A 17,095-nucleotide genomic window follows, 5' to 3' on the forward strand; every position below is an offset into this window, starting at 1 on the left:
AACATGTGATACTTCCTGTAACCATAACGCATTATTTTTCAAATCGTCTATTTGCCGAAGAAAAGTGAATCTGAGTGAAAGTCTTCAAAATGGCCAATTTGCCCTATAGATTGAGCAAAGTGACCAGGGACAGAGAAAATAGAAAAATCAGGCTCAGATGAAGATTTTGGGAAAGTGTGACGAAGAAGAGATTGTAGAACGAATAAGAAACGTAGTTGTAGAATTAAATATATTTAAATTTGAGAAAAATATTTCAATATATTAATAATTCACCACATTACGCAAAATGTTGATATACTTTCAGTTTCCTAGTTACACAGTATTACTTGCCATATATTCAATGTCAAATTAAGTTCTAAAGTATTAATACAATTTTCACACACAAACATGTCATCATGTGCGTCATAACCAGCACATTGTTCATGGGCTCACTGCTTGTAATTAGAGCATCTAATCAAACTTTCACTGCCCTTAGAGAAACTGTCGTTTCAATACGAATATTCTGTGTCCTTGTCTTCTTCACTTTAATCCCCATAACGCTCCTTCTTGCACTCACCGGATCATTTCCTTATTGCGCCTGCGATTTCTTATTATTTATTTCAGCAGGTCTGGATCTTTTAGTCCTTTCTTTCGTCACCATTGACTTCCTTTTTCCCTTGTTGATGTGCTTATCTTTCTTCAGCTTAACTTCCAACAGTTCCGTTCTGTAATGGCTCCTCGTTATCACGTGTCTTTCACTTTCTTTGGGTTTTCTTTACTTTTTGTTGTTCATTCTGTTGCTGACGTAATTTTAATTTTGACGAAGCTATGATGAGTGTTGAACTTATTGCAGAACACGTTGGCTATGTTGTTGTCTCATCTTCGACAGTCACGAATGGGAGTACGGTATTGTCATGCCTCTCGCTTCTCCTTTATGCAGAACTACACTTTAATCAACAATTTTTCTTTTGTTACAGAATTCAGTGACTGCTGCATAGGTTGAGAATCCCACTATTTTTGTAGTGATTTTCCTAAATAATTTGACAGAATCTTAACATACACTGCTTATAAGAGAACAACCAGCACATTCTTCATGAGCCCAGTGCTTGTAATTAGAGCATCTAATCAAATCTTCACCGTCCTTAGAGAAACCCATGTTTCAATAGGAATACGTACACTTATTTTATGAAATAACATTGCCTCATCATCCATTATTCAGTTGCCATGAAAAACGATATATACATTAAGAAATATGTTCAGAACAAGTGCCCAACTAAATGTCATTACGCTAAATGTTTCTGAATATGAAATTAAATTACCATCGCAGTTCATAAATACATGGTTTTGAAGGCTAAAATATAGCGTTTCACCAGAATTAAAGCACTTAACTGCTGCAGTCGGTATATTTTTAAATACACGCAAATGAATTTGTCACTTGCGTTACATCATAGATACAGAAAAAAAACATTTATCTGCAAACGTGTGCTCTGCTTCCGGCACGAAACTCACTGACAACACCCAGGCAGTGCTTCGCAACAGTGCTACGTGTTCGCCGCTAGTCTATAACAGTCTCCAGCATAGTAATGGGAAATTGCGAGCACGCGTTCGCTCGCTTCATTGCAAATCGGAGATATACACTCATAATCGGTTACTTAACGGTGAACACCACTGACTGTTGCCCTCTACGGTTGCGGCCGTCGCTAGTGTAGTGTGGTTTAGTTCAGTGTAGTGTAGTGCAGCCGTGCAGCGGTTCAGTCCTCGCTGTCGACGTTGCTCTCTTCAAGCAGCTGCACTTCGTACTGGTGCCGCCCGTCGCCTCCGAAGGCGGGATTCGTGTAGCTGTCCTCTCCTGCAACACCAGCGTAAGCGGAGTCTTTTGTTATCCACAACACAGACACACAACCAAAAAACACGAACGAGGAGGACACTGAACGACCCGAAATCCAAGAAACCACAAAAACAATTAAAAAAACCACAACACAAAATCAGCGGTATACAGGGTGACCCAAAACTCTGTTAACGTTTGAAAATTCAATACGTCGCAGAATAATGTAGTAAGAGAGGCAAAACCTGACAGTCACGCTTGAAATGACGTGGATGTTATTGAAACCAAAAAGAAAGTGCAAAAAAATAGTTCAAATGGTTCTAAGCACTACGGGACTTAACATCTGAGGTCATCAGTCCCCTAGACTTACAAATACTTAAATCTAACCAACCTAAGGACATCACACACATCAATGCCCGAGGCAAGATTCGAACCTGCGACCGTAGCAACCGCGTGGTTCCGGACTGAAGCGCCTAGAACCGCTCGGCCACAGCGGCCGGCTAAAGAAAGTGCACAAAATGGCCAACAAATGGCATGTTGTATGATGAAAAAGTAATAATTAGCGTAACAATCGATTTCTAGCAAATGTGATGTTGTTTATAACAAATGGCCAACATGTCGCCGTCATTCATCACCACCACCTCTGGTCGAGGGACGATGTTGTGAAGAACACTGCACAGCATATCAGTGGGTATGGTGAGAAAAGTGTGAAGCTGTCTTTCAGCATCCCTAACGAAGGTTGGACAATTACATTAGAGTTGTGACTTTAGGAATCCCACAACCGGTAATCACAGTGATTGAGACCGGGGAACTGGGAGGCCATGAATGACGGAAGTGGCGGCTCAGCACGTGATCCTCACCAAACTGAGTGCGCAAGTGATCTTTCATGCATGTAGAAAGACGGGGTGGGGCGCCATCCTGCATCAAAGTCGTTCTCTCCAGCAAGTGCTTATCAGCCAGGCTAGGCATGATGTGACTCCTCCTGTTTTTTTCTTTATTGTTATTTCATACCTTTACAAAGGTAGGCCAGCAACGGCCTAACCACGCCGCTCTTCGGCCACAGAAAAAACATACAAGAAACTGGAAGCCATAAAAACAGATGTACACGTAGGATAAAAACAGGAGACATACAAATGAAAAAGAAACGAAGTCGTTCACGGAAGGCACTGGTCGCACAGGGAAGGTCAGCTCAGTGTACAAACGTAGACAGACGGTTGAATACAAGAACGTAGGGGCACTGAAGAAGAAAGACTGTTGCACTAAGATGAAGAGAACACTAACACAATGATGGCGATCTTCGGCGCACTATCAACAGACCGTTATACGAAAAAAAAGGTGGGAGTTGCCACAGGGGAATACAGGAGGGTCGGAAGGGTGCCAGGTGGAGAAAAGAAAGGAGGGGGAGGGGAGAGGGTATGGGGGGGGTGGAAGCCTGGGAAGGGGGGAGGAGAGGGAGGGAGGAAGTGAGAAGGGAAGGAGGGTGCCCATAGGAACAAGACACAGGGGGATCAAAGTTGGTAGGAGGGGTAGATGGAGGGGAGGAGGGCATCATCCGGGAGGGGGAGTTGGCGGAAGCCACCTTGGGCAAGGGTATCGAGTGTGGTAAGATGGAGAGTGGGTGGGATGCAGGTGTACAGGTGCGGCAGCAGATGGGGGTGGGAAAGGCTGGCAGAGACAAGCGGGTGAGGGGAATCAAGTTTATGGGAGGCGTAAAGGATCTGTACCCGCTTAAGGAAGAGGAGGTGGTGTGTGAAAGGATCCGCATGGGATATGGGAGGCGGATACGATAGGCGAGGCGGAGTGCATGGCGTTCCAGGATTTGAAGGGATTTGTAGAAGGTAGGAGGGGCGGCGATCCAGGTGGGATGGGCATAACAGAGGATGGGGCGGATGAGGGATTTATAGGTGTGGAGGATGGTGGAGGGGTCCAGACCCCATGTGCAGCCAGAAGACTCCTCCTGTCATTGTAGCTCGTTTTATACACGATTCTCGTGTGACGTCACTGACGTGTTGCTGCCCAGTGCCATCTGTTGACCAGTTTTTGGGCTTGTTCTTTGTTTCAATAAACCCAGCTGCATTATTCCGTGAATTTGTGCATTTCCAAATGTTAACGAACTTTTTAGGTCACCCTGTACAACACAAAAGCAAGAAAGCAATACACAAACTATAAAGCAATAGAACAACAACGAAGCAACACAAAAAAACAACACACAAGCGAAAAACACACCACAAAAGCAACTCAAAAGAAGAAAAAGCGGTGGTCTAGCGGTTCAAGGGGCTCAGTCCGGAACCGCGCGACTGCTACCGTCGCAGGTTCGAATCCTGCCTCGGGCATGGATGTGTGTGATGTCCTTAGGTTAGTTAGGTTTAAGTAGTTCTAAGTTCTAGGGGACTGATGACCACAGCTGTTAAGTCCCATAGTGCTCAGAGCCATTTGAACCACACAAGTAAAAAGAGCACAAACAATACATAAACAAAAAATGAAAAATATAGAAATCAGAAAATCTAAATGAACAACAAAGAAAAACGACAGAAACATACATAACAAAATAACTGCAAGAAACAAAAAATAAATAACAAAAACATAAAAGGACAAATGAACATCTGGAAGAAGTACACAAGGGTGTAACAACAAGAAAAATAAAACGGAGAAGAGACAAAAGATCAATAAAGGAATAAAAATAAAGAAAACTAACAAAATGGAGGAAAATAAACGACAAATATCTTAACCCACCAACAAACCAACCAATTGAATCAGCGACCTCTCAAGATTTAAAGCATGTCACTTCACGCTGATACAACACTGGGTGGCCAATTTGTTTTAATGACTAGCAGTTTCGTCCGCACACAGCGTCGAAACAGTCATAAAATTTCAAGGCAACATACTTAATATCGATAATGTCATGCCAACACTTACAAATTATCTCTTGTTGGGATCCTGTTTGCGTAGTTATAATCGCTGATGAAAAGGCCATATGGTATCGCAGATGTGTGTGGCTGTATTTCTACTAGGCGTGCTTATTAGCGACTTTTGTTAACTGTGCATCCAGTTCCGACACAAAGACAGCACCCGACTGCGAGATCAGTGGTAACACGAAGACGTAACACTAAGAAATGATACAGACACGTGAGTTCAGTAGTAGAGAAGTGTAAAGGAAAAGTTACATTCGACAGAAAAGTTGAATGCTTCTGTTATGATGCAAGCGTCGACTTTACTATGGATTACTGCTAAAGCATTTGGCGTCATCATTAATCAAGCACGGGGACGAACAATGAATGGATTCAGACACGCACAGCTATTTTCGTAACTGATCACTAAACGCCTTACGGAAGTGCAATGGAAATGCTCGGGGTAAAATTAAAGGAAAATGCACAGCTAGACGAAAATAAGGAAACACGACAAACACAGCCCATTACCATGTCTAATACGGTGTAAGAAACCCGTTGGCATTCAAACCAGCTTCCAGTCGTCTCGGAATGGATAAAAACAGGAACTGTATGGTTTTCAGTGGAATCTTCTACCATTCTTCCTCCAAGAAAGTGGCAAGGGTCGGCTAACGAAGATCGAGGTAATAAATAGCGACGGCGCACAGTTCTGTCCAAAATTGGCAACAAAGGCTCAATAACGTTAACATTTGGTGACTGTCGTGACCAGGGGAGATGCTAAAATTCATCCTCGTACTCACAATAAAAGTTCTCGACGGTGAGAGCTGTGGGAACAGAGCACTGTCGTGTATGAGTGCTAAAAGGAATTCGTTAAACTGCGGTTACATGATGAATTGATCAAATCTAAAGGCTGTAAATCCAACTAAATACCTAGGTATTGCAATTACGAACAACTTAAATTGGAAAGAACACACAGAAAATGTTGTGGGGAAGGCTAACCAAAGACTGCGTTTTATTGGCAGGACACTTAGAAAATGTAACAGATCTACTAAGGAGACTGCCTACACTACGCTTGTCCGTCGTCTTTTAGAATACTGCTGCGCGGTGTGGGATCCTTACCAGATAGGACTGACGGAGTACATCGAAAAAGGTCAAAGAAGGGCAGCACGTTTTGTATTATCGCGAAATATGGGAAAGAGTGTCACAGAAAAGATACAGGATTTGGCCTGGACATCATTAAAAGAAAGGCGTTTTTCGTTGCGACGGAATCTTCTCACGAAATTCCAATCACGAACTTTCTCCTCCGAACGCCAAAATATTTTGTTGACACCGACTTACATAGGGAGAAACGATCACCAAGATAAAATAAGGGAAATCAGCGCTCGTACGGAAAGATATAGGTGTTCGTTCTTTCCGTGCGCTATACCGGATTGGAATAACAGAGAAATGTGAAGGTGGTTCGATGAATCCTCTGCCAGGCTCTTAAATGTGATTTGCTGAGTATGTAGATGTAGACGTAAATGTAGAACGCTCCAACACCATTGGAAAACAAACACTGAACAGTGGGATGGACTTGATCAGCCAAAAATGGTCACATAACCCTCTGTAGCAATGCGACGTTGCAGAGTACCCACTGGGCCCATGGGAAACCACGATACGACTACCCAAATCATCACCGAACCGCCGCCATGATTTAGTCTTGGGACATAAACTCGACCAGAAGTTGTGAACAATGTAAAACAAGACTCATCCGAACGTATAAGATTCTTCCATTACTTCACAGTCCACGTTTTATGGATAGCTTCGGTATCACGTTTTCCTGTTATGAGCATTTGCATTACTGAAGTGTGGTTTTGTAATTCCTGCACACCCTGTAATTCCCAGCTTACGGAGTTCCCTCCGTCTTTTGATGCTCACACGATTGGCGAGTGCGACATTCAGTTCCCCAGTGACTTTCAGCTGTCGGCCTCTCGATCACTCAACACACTATTTGGTCCGCGTTGTGACCTAGGGGATGATGTTTCTCCGTTTTTCCTTTATGCAGTATAAATCGAAACGATGCCTCTTGGATCGCCTCAACACTTCGGATACCTTGCCCCACCACCAGTTCCCTTACGTCAGAATTTACTTATCTCCGACGTAACGCACTCACAACCTCACAGAATACTGTTGTGAAACTTGCAGCGTACTGAGGACACCGCACAGCTGACATTCTTGGTCAGCTACAACAGCGCAATCTACAGCCTTGGCTAGCATCTAGCTAGCATTCAAGCAGGTGTTTCTCGCCGTGTTTCCACATGTTTTTTCAACCCTTGTATTCGAGGCAAACTGCTCGGTCATTGTTGCCAGCACCATATTCTTTCCCGTAGGGACCACGAAGATAAGATGAGATTCCAGGGCGTTTACAGAAGTACACAACTGGCCATTAAAATGACTACACCAAGAAGAAATGCAGATGATATAAGGGTATTCATTGGACAAATATATTATACTAGAACTGACATGTGATTACATTTTCACCCAATTTGGGTGAACAACCACCTCTGGCCGTAATAACAGCCTTGATACTCCTGGGCATTGAGTCAAACAGAGCTTGCATGGAGCTTACAGGTACAGCTGCCCATGCAGCTTCAACACGGTACCACAGTTCATCAAGAGTAGTGAATGGCGTATTGTGACGAGCCAGTTGCTCGGCCACCATTGACCAGACGCTTTCAATCGGTGAGAGATCTGGAGAACGTGCTGGCCAGGGCAGCAGTCGAACATTTTTTGTGTCCAGAAAGGCCCGTACAGGACCTGCAACATGCGCTCGTGCATTATCCTGCTGAAATGTAGGGTTTCGCCGGGATCGAATGAAGGGTAGAGCCTCGGGTCATAACACATCTGAAATGTAACGTCCACTGTTCGAAGTGCCGACAATGCGAACATAAGGTGACCGAGATGTGTTAGCAATGGCACCCCAAACCATCATGCTGGGTGATACGCTAGTATGGCGATGACGAATATACACTTCCAATGTGCGTTCACTGTGATGTCGTAAAACACGGATGCGACCATCATGATGCTGTAAACAGAACCTGGGTTCATCCGAGAAAATGACGTTTTGCCATTCGTGCACCCAGGTTCGTCGTTGAGTACACCATCGCAGCCGCTCCTGTCTGTGATGCAGAGTCAAGGGTAACCGCAGCCACGCTCTCCGAGCTGATAGTGCATGCTGCTGCAAACTGTTCGTGCAGATGGTTGTTGTCTTGCGAACGTCCCCATCTGTTGACTCGGCTCGAGACGTGGCTGCACGATCCGTTACAGCCGTGCAGATAAAATGCCTGTCATCTCGACTGCTAGAGATACGAGGCCGTTGGGATCCAGTACGGCGTTCCGTATTACCCTCATGAACCCACCGATTCCATGTTCTGTTAACAGTCATTGGATCTCGACCAACGCGAGCAACAATGTCGCGATACGATAAACTGCAATCGCAATAAGCTACAATCCGACCTTTATCAAAGTTGCAAACGTGATGGTACGCATTTCTCCTCCTTACACGAGGCATCACAACAACGTTTCACCAGGCAACGCCGGTCAACTGCTGTTTGTGTATGAGAAATAGGTTGGAAACTTTCGTAACGTCAGCACGTTGTAGGTGTCGCCACCGGCGCCAACCTTGTGTGAATGCTCTGAAAAGCTAATCATATGCATATCACAGCATCTTCTTCCTGTCGGTTAATTTTTGCATCTGTAGCACGTCATCTTCGTAGCGTAGCAATTTTAATGGCCAGAAGTGAATATAGGCAGTATCTCTCTCAATAAAAATTTAAAAAATATTGTGTATGGCCTGCGTGGCTGGAGTCCCTTAAAAGGGATGGTCTGCCGCCTGGTGAAAGTTTTCCAAAAGGAAAGCACATTGGCGAATTGTGTGTGTCTAACACACGCCAGTTAGCATACAGCTACAAAGGACAGGGGACCTACTGTTTATCGCATAATTCTAAAGACGACTCATTCCTGGCATATCGTGACATTACTGAGAGTTAAAAGCTACGTAAAGGGAGAACAAAAAGTTTAGTTTACAGTTTGACGGGGATTTGAAGCCGTGATCTTTCGTTTTCCAGAAATGAACTGTACCAGCTGGAGGGATCCCGATTCCTGTTGGAGCCCATCCCGTCTCCCTACAAAAATACTTCTACGGTTATCACCTCGCGTTATGTTCCTCGACGTTTCGTTCAGCCGTGAGATGTAATGTACCTCTTCGATGTGCACTATGTGATCAAGTGTACCCGTACACCTGGCTGAAAATGACTTACAAGTTAGTGGCGCCCTCCATCGGTGTTGGCTCACATTTAGCCTTGATGACAGCTTCCACTCTCTCAGGTATACGTTCAATCAGGTGCTGGAAGGTTTCTTCGGGAATGGCAGACCATTCTTCACGGAGTGCTGCACTGAGGAGAGGTATCGACGTCGGTCGGTGAGGCCTGGCACGAAGTTCCATAACATCCCAAAGGTGTTCTGTAGGATTTCAGGGCAGGACTCTGTGCAGGCCAGTCCATTACAGGGATGTTATTATCGTGTAACCACCCCACCACAGGCCGTGCATTATGAACAGGTGCTGGATCGTGACGAAGGATGCAATCGCCATCCCCGAATTGCTCTTCAACAGTGGGAAGCAAGAAGGTGCTTAAAACATCAATGTAGGCCTGTGCTGTGATAGTGGCACGCAAAACAACGTGGAGTGCAAGCCCCCTCCATGAGAAATACGACCACACCATACACCACCGTCTCCAAATTTTACTGTTGGCACTACACACGCTGGCAGATGACGTTCACCGGACGTTCGCCATACCCACACCATGACATCAGATCGTCACATTGTGTACCGTAATTCGTTACTCCACACAACATTTTTCCAATGGCAGCACAATGCACCTAATATCATAAACGTATGTTTCTGGGGGTGTCCGGATACTTTTGATCTGCCGCGCGGTCCAGGGCGTCTTCTAACAGTCCACGCGGCTGCCCCCGTCGGGGGTTAGAGTCCTCCTTCGTACATAGGTGTGTGTGTGTGTGTGTGTGTGTGTGTGTGTGTGTGTGTGTGTGTGTCGTCCTTAGCGTAAGTTAGTTTAAGTTAGATTAATTAGTGTGTAAGCTTAGGGAGCGATGACCTAAGCAGTTTGGTCCCATAAGCCGTTACCACAAATTTCCAATACTTTTGATCACATAGTGTATATGACTCACTGTTATCATCAGTGATCTACAGGACAAAGCACAACATGTATGTTTACTGGGAGGACAATGTGACGAACCTGTAACCTTCATCGCATTAATGCTACTAACTGAGCAAAAGTAAGCCGACCGCTGTGGCCGAGCGGTTCTAGGCGCTTCAGTCTGGAACCGCGCGACCGCTACGGTCACAGGTTCGAATCCTGCCTCGGGCATGGATGTGTGTGTTGTCCTTAGGTTAGTCAGGTTTAATTAGTTCTAAGTTTTAGGCGACTGATGACCTCAGAAGTTAAGTCGCATAGTGCTCACAGCCATTTGAGAAAAAGTAATTATTGATAACTTACGTAATCAATATTTGTCTTACAGAATTCTGGTTATAGTAATGATCTTTTAAAAATAATTTAGTTTCGTGACTGAAACGGAATCGAATTGTTCAGTTTTTACCCCTCAGAAAATGTCATTTTACCCCACAGGGGGTAATTACCCCAGTTTGGCAACCACTGGTCTAAACGTACTTGACAATGGCGGCAAATGCCGAAACAGTCTTTCATAAATAAAGATTTCTTATTATAAGCAGTCATTCTGGAGCATCTGTTCTAGTAATAAGATAGTGGGAGGAAAGGTTGTGGGGTGGGGGTGGTTGTAGGAGGGCGAGGGACGGAGGTAAGTAAGATACTAGCTAATACCTGATTGCACTTAGGGTAACGGTCTCAGAAGGGTTGGGAACCACTGCGATAGAATGCGTCTGAGAAGCGATGGTCAGACATATTCTTCGACGTCGGCTTCCAGCCAGTAGTTGTCATGTACTGACACAGTGTGGTTTTCAGGCATGGCAAGAAATTCCCGAAAATGACATTCCCAGTCCGTGTCGCTTCCTGCTGCAAAGAATGCAGGAGTTTATGCGTGCCCATTGAGGGGGGGTGGGAGTCTAAGCTATAGGGGGGGGGGGGGGGTAGGGTCAGAGTCGGCTGAGCTGTGGAGGGTAATATGTCATACTGACTTCGGTGATGGACGTCAGTTCCGAATGCAATGAAAGATTATCGTGTAATTGCCGGGTAAAGTGATGAAAATCTGCAGGAAGTTTGATCTACATCTACGTAGATACTCCGCAAGCCACCGTACGGTGTGTGGCGGAGGATATCATGTACCACTACTAGTCATTCCCTCCCCTGTTCCACTTGCCAAATAGAGCGAGCGAAAAACGACTGTCTACATGCCTCGGAATGAGCTCAATTTCTCGTATCTTATCTTCTCGCTCCTTAAGCGCAATGTACACTACCGGCCATTAAAATTGCTACACCAAGAAGAAATACAGATGATAAACGGGTATTCATTCGACAAATATATTATACTAGAACTGACTCGTGATTACATTTTCACGCAATTTATGTGTATAGATCCTAAGAAATCAGTACCCAGAACAACCACCTCTGGCCGTAATAACGGCCTTGATACGCCTGGGCATTGAGTCAAACAGCTTGGATGGCGTGTACAGGTACAGCTGCCCGTGCAGGTTGAACACGATACCACAATTTATCAAGAGTAGTGACTGGAGTATTGTGACGAGCCAGGTGCTCGGCCACCATTGACCACACGTTTTCAATTGGAGAGATATCTGGAGAATGTGCTGGCCAGGTCAGCAGTCGAACATTTTCTGTACCCAGGCCCGTGCAGGACCTGCTACATGCGGTCGTGCATTATCCTGCTGAAATGTAGGGTTTCGCAGGGATCGAATGAAGGGTAGAGCCACGGGTCGTAACACATCTGAAATGTATCGTCCACTGTTCAAAGCGGCGTCAATGCGAACAAGAGGTGACCAAGACGTGTAACCAATCGCCCCCCATACCATCACGTCGGGTGATGAGCCAGTATGGCTATGCCGAATACACGCTTCCAATGTGCGTTCACCGCGATGTCGCCAAACACGTATGCGACCATCATGATACCGTAAAGAGAACCTGGATCCATCCGAAAAAATGACGTTTTGCCGTTTGTGCACCCAGGTTCGTCATCGAGTACACCATCGCAGGCGCTGCTGTCTGTGATGCAGCGTCAAGGGTAAACGCAGCCATCGCCTCCGAGCTGATAGTTTGTGCTGCTGCAAACGTCGTCCAACTTCGGGCAGATGGTAGTTGTCTTGAAAACGTCCCCACCTGTTGACTCAGGGATCGAGACGTGGCTGCACGATCCGTTACAGCCGTGCGGATAAGATGCCTGTCATCTCGACTGCTAGTGATACGAGGCCGTTGGGATGCAGCACGGCGTTCCGTATTACCGTCCTGAACCCACCGATTCCATATTCAGTCATTGGATCTCGACCAACGAGAGCAGCAATGTCGCGATACGATAAACCGTAATCGCGATAGACTACAATCCGACCTTTATCAAAGTCGGGAAGGTGATGGTACGCATTTCTCCTCCTTACACGAGGCATCACAACAACGTTTACCAGGCAACGCCGGTCAACTGCTGTTTGTGTATGAGAAATCGGTTGGAAACTTTCCTCGTGTCACCACGTTGTGGGTGTCGCCAGCGGCGCCACCCTTGTGTGAATGCTCTAAAAAGCTAATCATTTGCATATCACAGCACCTTCTTCCTGTCGGTTAAAGTTCGCGTCTGTAGCACGTCATCTTCGTGGTGTAGCAATTTTAATGGCCCGTATATGTTGACGGCAATAGCATGATTGGGCACTCACCTTCAAATGCCGGTTCTCTAAACTTTCTCACATTGCTCTTCGAAAAGAACGTAGCCTTCTTCCAGGGATTCCCATTTGAGTTCGCGGATCATCTCCGTAAGAGCTACGTGTTGCTGCAAACTACTGATAACAAATCCAGCAGCGTGCCCCTGAATTGGTTCAATGCCTTCCTTCAGTCCGACCTGGTACGGATCCCAAAAACTCGAGCAGTACTCAAGAATAGGTTGCACCAGCGACCTATATCCAGTCTCCTTTACAGGTGAACAACTATTTTCTGAAATTCTCCTAATTAATCGAAGTTGACCAATCCGCCTTGCCTACCACAGCTCTCACACGCTCATTCCATTTCACATCTCTTTGCAACGTTAAGCCCAGATAGTTAAGGGGACATTGTATGTCCCATGCTGCTAATGCTAAATTATCGAATTTTGTGACACATTATCTTGGAAACTTTTTAAGACACCAACTTACAATTTTCCATAATTACTTAATGGTTCAAATGGTTCAAATAGCTCTGAGCACTATGAGACTTAACATCTCAGGTCATCAGTCCCCTAGAACTTATAACTACTTAAACGTAACTAACTTAAGGACTTCACACACATCCATGCCCGAGGCAGGATTCGAACCTGCGACCGTAGCGGTCACGCGGTTCCAGACTGAAGCGCCTAGAACCGCTAGACCACACCGGCCGGCATTACTAAATGCACCTATCTATATACACCGAACTAGAATTATTACTAAAATTGTATTGTGCGGCATGTTATCTTTTTTTTTTCAAACACTCAATTTTTGACAGAATTTTGTAAATAAATGAACATAAAAAACAACAACTTAGGATATTTTAATTATTCTAGTTCCATATGTGTCGAATCTCACACTTCGCATGCTGTCAAAATTTCATGTCTCTACCATTAGTACGCTATTCAATACAACTTCAAACGCACGCGAGCTATGTGTCGGACATCCATCATGTTGGAAGTACATCGCCATTCTGTCATGCAGTGAAACATCTTGTAACAACATCGGTAGAACATTACGTAGGAAATCGGCGTACATTGCACCATTTAGATTGCCATCGATAAAATGGGGGCCAATTATCCTTCCTTCCATAATGCCGCACCATACATTAACCCGCCAAGGTCGCTGATGTTCCACTTGTCGCACCCATCGTGGATTATCCGTTGCCCAATAGTGCATATTATGCCGGTTTACGTTACCACTGTTGGTGAATGACGTTTCGTCGCTAAATAGAACGCGTGCAAAAAATCTGTCATAGTCACGTAATTTCTCTTGTACCCAGTTGCAGAATTGTACACAACGTTCAAAGTCGTCGCCATGCAATTCCTGGTGCATAGAGATATGGTACGGATGCTATCGATGTTGACGTAGCATTGCAACACCGACGTTTTTGAGGTTCCCGATTCTCGCGCAATTTGTCTGCTACTGATGTGCGGATTAGCCGCGACAGCCGCTAAAACACCTACTTGGGTATCATCATTTATTGCAGGTCGTGGTTGACGTTTCACATGTGGCTTAACACTTCCTGTTTCCTTAAATAACGTAACTATCCTGAGAACGGTCCGGACACTTGGATGATGTCGTCCAGGATACCGAGCAGCATACCTAGCACACGCCCGTTGGGCATTTTAATCACAATAGCCATACATCAACACGACATCGACCTTTCCGCAATCGGTGAACGGTCCATTTTAGCACGGGTAATGTACCACGTAGCAAATACCGTCCGCACTGGCGGAATGTTACGTGATTGCAAACAATGTAGTTCAGAGATGTTGAGGTTTAAAACATTTTTTTATTACAAATTCTTACACAGACTTACATTTCTGCGTTTTTTATGCACTAGAATTGCCCTGGCGCATAGTCTGTATCTTCTTCAGTGTCGTAACAGCCCAGAGCTTTTCTTTCTTGCTTCTTTTGCCATTTGCTGAGCAGCTAATTCTGCATCACGTACACGAAGCTCATCCAGTTTCCGCAGTCCTTTAGCTATGTTCTGTCCAAATCCTACCCCTAACTTTTCCAGAACATTAAGTCTTTCATAGTTTCCACCATTAAAAGTTATTACAGCATCAGACACTGCTAACTTTAGAGTCGTAAGGCCAACAAATACATTTTTAGCCACACGGCGCCACACAACGTTATTGAAGGACTCAGTCACATTCTGGGTCTTACCATGTAAACACTTCTGCAGCAGCTCAGGATTGGCCAAATCTCTGTAATCAGTTTTCACTGCCTACATTACTGCCAAAGGAAGAGAATGTTTATGTGTAAATTCATGCGGGGTGCCAGAAAATTCAGCTTGCCTATATTTACACCATGTATTTGGTGGAGGTGGACACAAAGCATGACATGACTTTTCATCGGTTGATATTCGGATGAAAGAAAATTCTCTACACAGTTCTTTTAATCTTCTCTAAATTTTCGTTTTCTTGAAGTTACTTTTACGGTTAGTCATTTTATTTGCGTATAAAAACCAACAGACGTTAGCTTATTACAAAAATAGCCGATAATCACACGAGTTTCTTCGAAACCTAACATCAGGAACAAAGGACTGATTTGTTTATTCGTAATGCCAACTTCTGAGACGTAGCAGTAGGCACAAAACAAAGCAATTCACAGCTTTCTAGACTGTGTAGTTCCCAAGATATGGCTGCTCAACTGTGTCAGTATATGCGTAGCCGCGAAATTTGACAGTCACACGTCAACATTCAAAATATTATTTGAAGGGCTCACAACTGTCTGATTTTAATGTATTATATACGAAAATATTCAGGAAAGTCCAAAGTACATTATGGAGTAAAAAACAGAAAATGTCAAATTTCAACGAATTTCACGTACAGTGTCCCCTTAAGCGACTTGACTGTGTCAAGCACGACCTTAGTAATATTGTATCCGAACAAAAATGGTTCAAATGGCTCTGAGCACTATGGGACTTAACATCTATGGTCATCAGTCCCCTAGAACTTAGAACTACTTAAACCTAACTAACCTAAGGACATCATACAACACCCAGTCATCACGAGGCAGAGAAAATCCCTGACCCCGCCGGGAATCGAACCCGGGCGCGGGAAGCTAGAACGCTACCGCACGACCACGAGCTGCGGACGTATCCGAACATTACAGGTTTGTTCTTCCTTCTCATTAGCATTAACTTACATTATTACACATTTAGAGCTAGCTCCCATTCATCACACCAACTAGATGTTCTGTGTAAGCCGTCTTGTATCTTCCTACAGCCATTCAACTCACTGTACACCACAGCATCATCAGCAGACAAACCCAAATTGCTGCCCACCCTGTCCACCAAATCATTTATGTATACAGGGTGGTCCATTGATCGTGACCTGGCTAAATATCTCACTAAATAAGCGTCAAACGAAAAAACTACAAAGAACGAAGATTGTCTAGCTTGAAAGGGAAACCAGATGGCGCTATGGTTGGCCCGCTAGATGGCGCTGCCATAGGTCAAACGGATATCAGCTGCGTTTTTTTTAAATAGGAACCCCCATTTTTATTACATATTCGCTTAGTACGTAAAGAAATATGAATGTTTTAGTTGGACCACTTTTTTCGCTTTGTGATAGAGGCGCTGTAATAGTCACAAACGTGCAAGTACGTGGTATCACGTAACATCCCGCCAGTGCGGACTGCATTTGCTTCGTGACACATTACCCGTGTTAAAATGGACCGTTTACCACTTGCGGAAAAGGTCGATATCGTGTTGATGTATGGCTATTGTGATCAAAATTCCCAACGGGCGTGTGCTATGTATGCTGCTCGGTATCCTGGACGACATCATCCAAGTGTCCGGACCGTTCTCAGGATAGTTACGTTATTTAAGTAAACAGGAAGTGTTCAGCCACATGTGACACGTCAACCACGACCTGCAATAAATGATGATACCCAAGTAGGTGTTTTAGCAGCTGTCGCGGCTAATCCGCACATCAGTAGCAGACAAATTGCGCGAGAATCGGGAACCTCAAAAACGTCGGTGTTGCAATGCTACGTCAACATCGATAGCATCCGTACCATATCTCTATGCACCAGGAATTGCATGGCGACGACTTTGAACGTTGTGTACAATTCTGCAACTGGGCACAAGAGAAATTAGGGGACTACGACAGATTTTTTGCACGCGTTCTATTTTGCGACGAAGCGTCATTCACCAACAGCGATAACGTAAACCGCATAATATGCACTATTGCGCAACGGATAATCCACGATGGCTGCGACAAGTGGAACATCAGCGACCTTGGCGGGTTAATGTATGGTGCGGCATTATGGGAGGAAGGATAATTGCCCCCATTTTATCGATGGCAATCTAAATGGTGCAATGTACGCAGATTTCCTACGTAATGTTCTACCGATGTTGCTACAAGATGTTTCAGTGCATGATAGAATGACGATGTACTTCCAACATGATAGATGTCCGGCACATAGCTCGCGTGCGTATTTCATGACAGGTGGATTGGTCGTCGA

At 44.8% G+C, this 17,095-nt stretch overlaps 1 protein-coding gene across 1 annotated transcript in view; it reads right to left on the minus strand.

The window, feature by feature from the left end:
* Positions 1-212: 212 nt before the first annotated feature.
* LOC124552513 (multiple epidermal growth factor-like domains protein 11) overlaps positions 213-17,095 on the minus strand; it is a 159,153-nt gene continuing 142,270 nt past the window's right edge. The window contains exon 9 of the mRNA XM_047126802.1: positions 213-1,828. Coding sequence (XP_046982758.1) covers positions 1,731-1,828 — 98 coding nt within the window. The 3' untranslated portion in view covers positions 213-1,730. The remainder of the gene's footprint in view (positions 1,829-17,095) is intronic.

Source organism: Schistocerca americana, chromosome 10 (genome assembly GCF_021461395.2).
Source record: "Schistocerca americana isolate TAMUIC-IGC-003095 chromosome 10, iqSchAmer2.1, whole genome shotgun sequence".
Classification (NCBI taxonomy): Eukaryota; Metazoa; Arthropoda; class Insecta; order Orthoptera; family Acrididae; genus Schistocerca; species Schistocerca americana.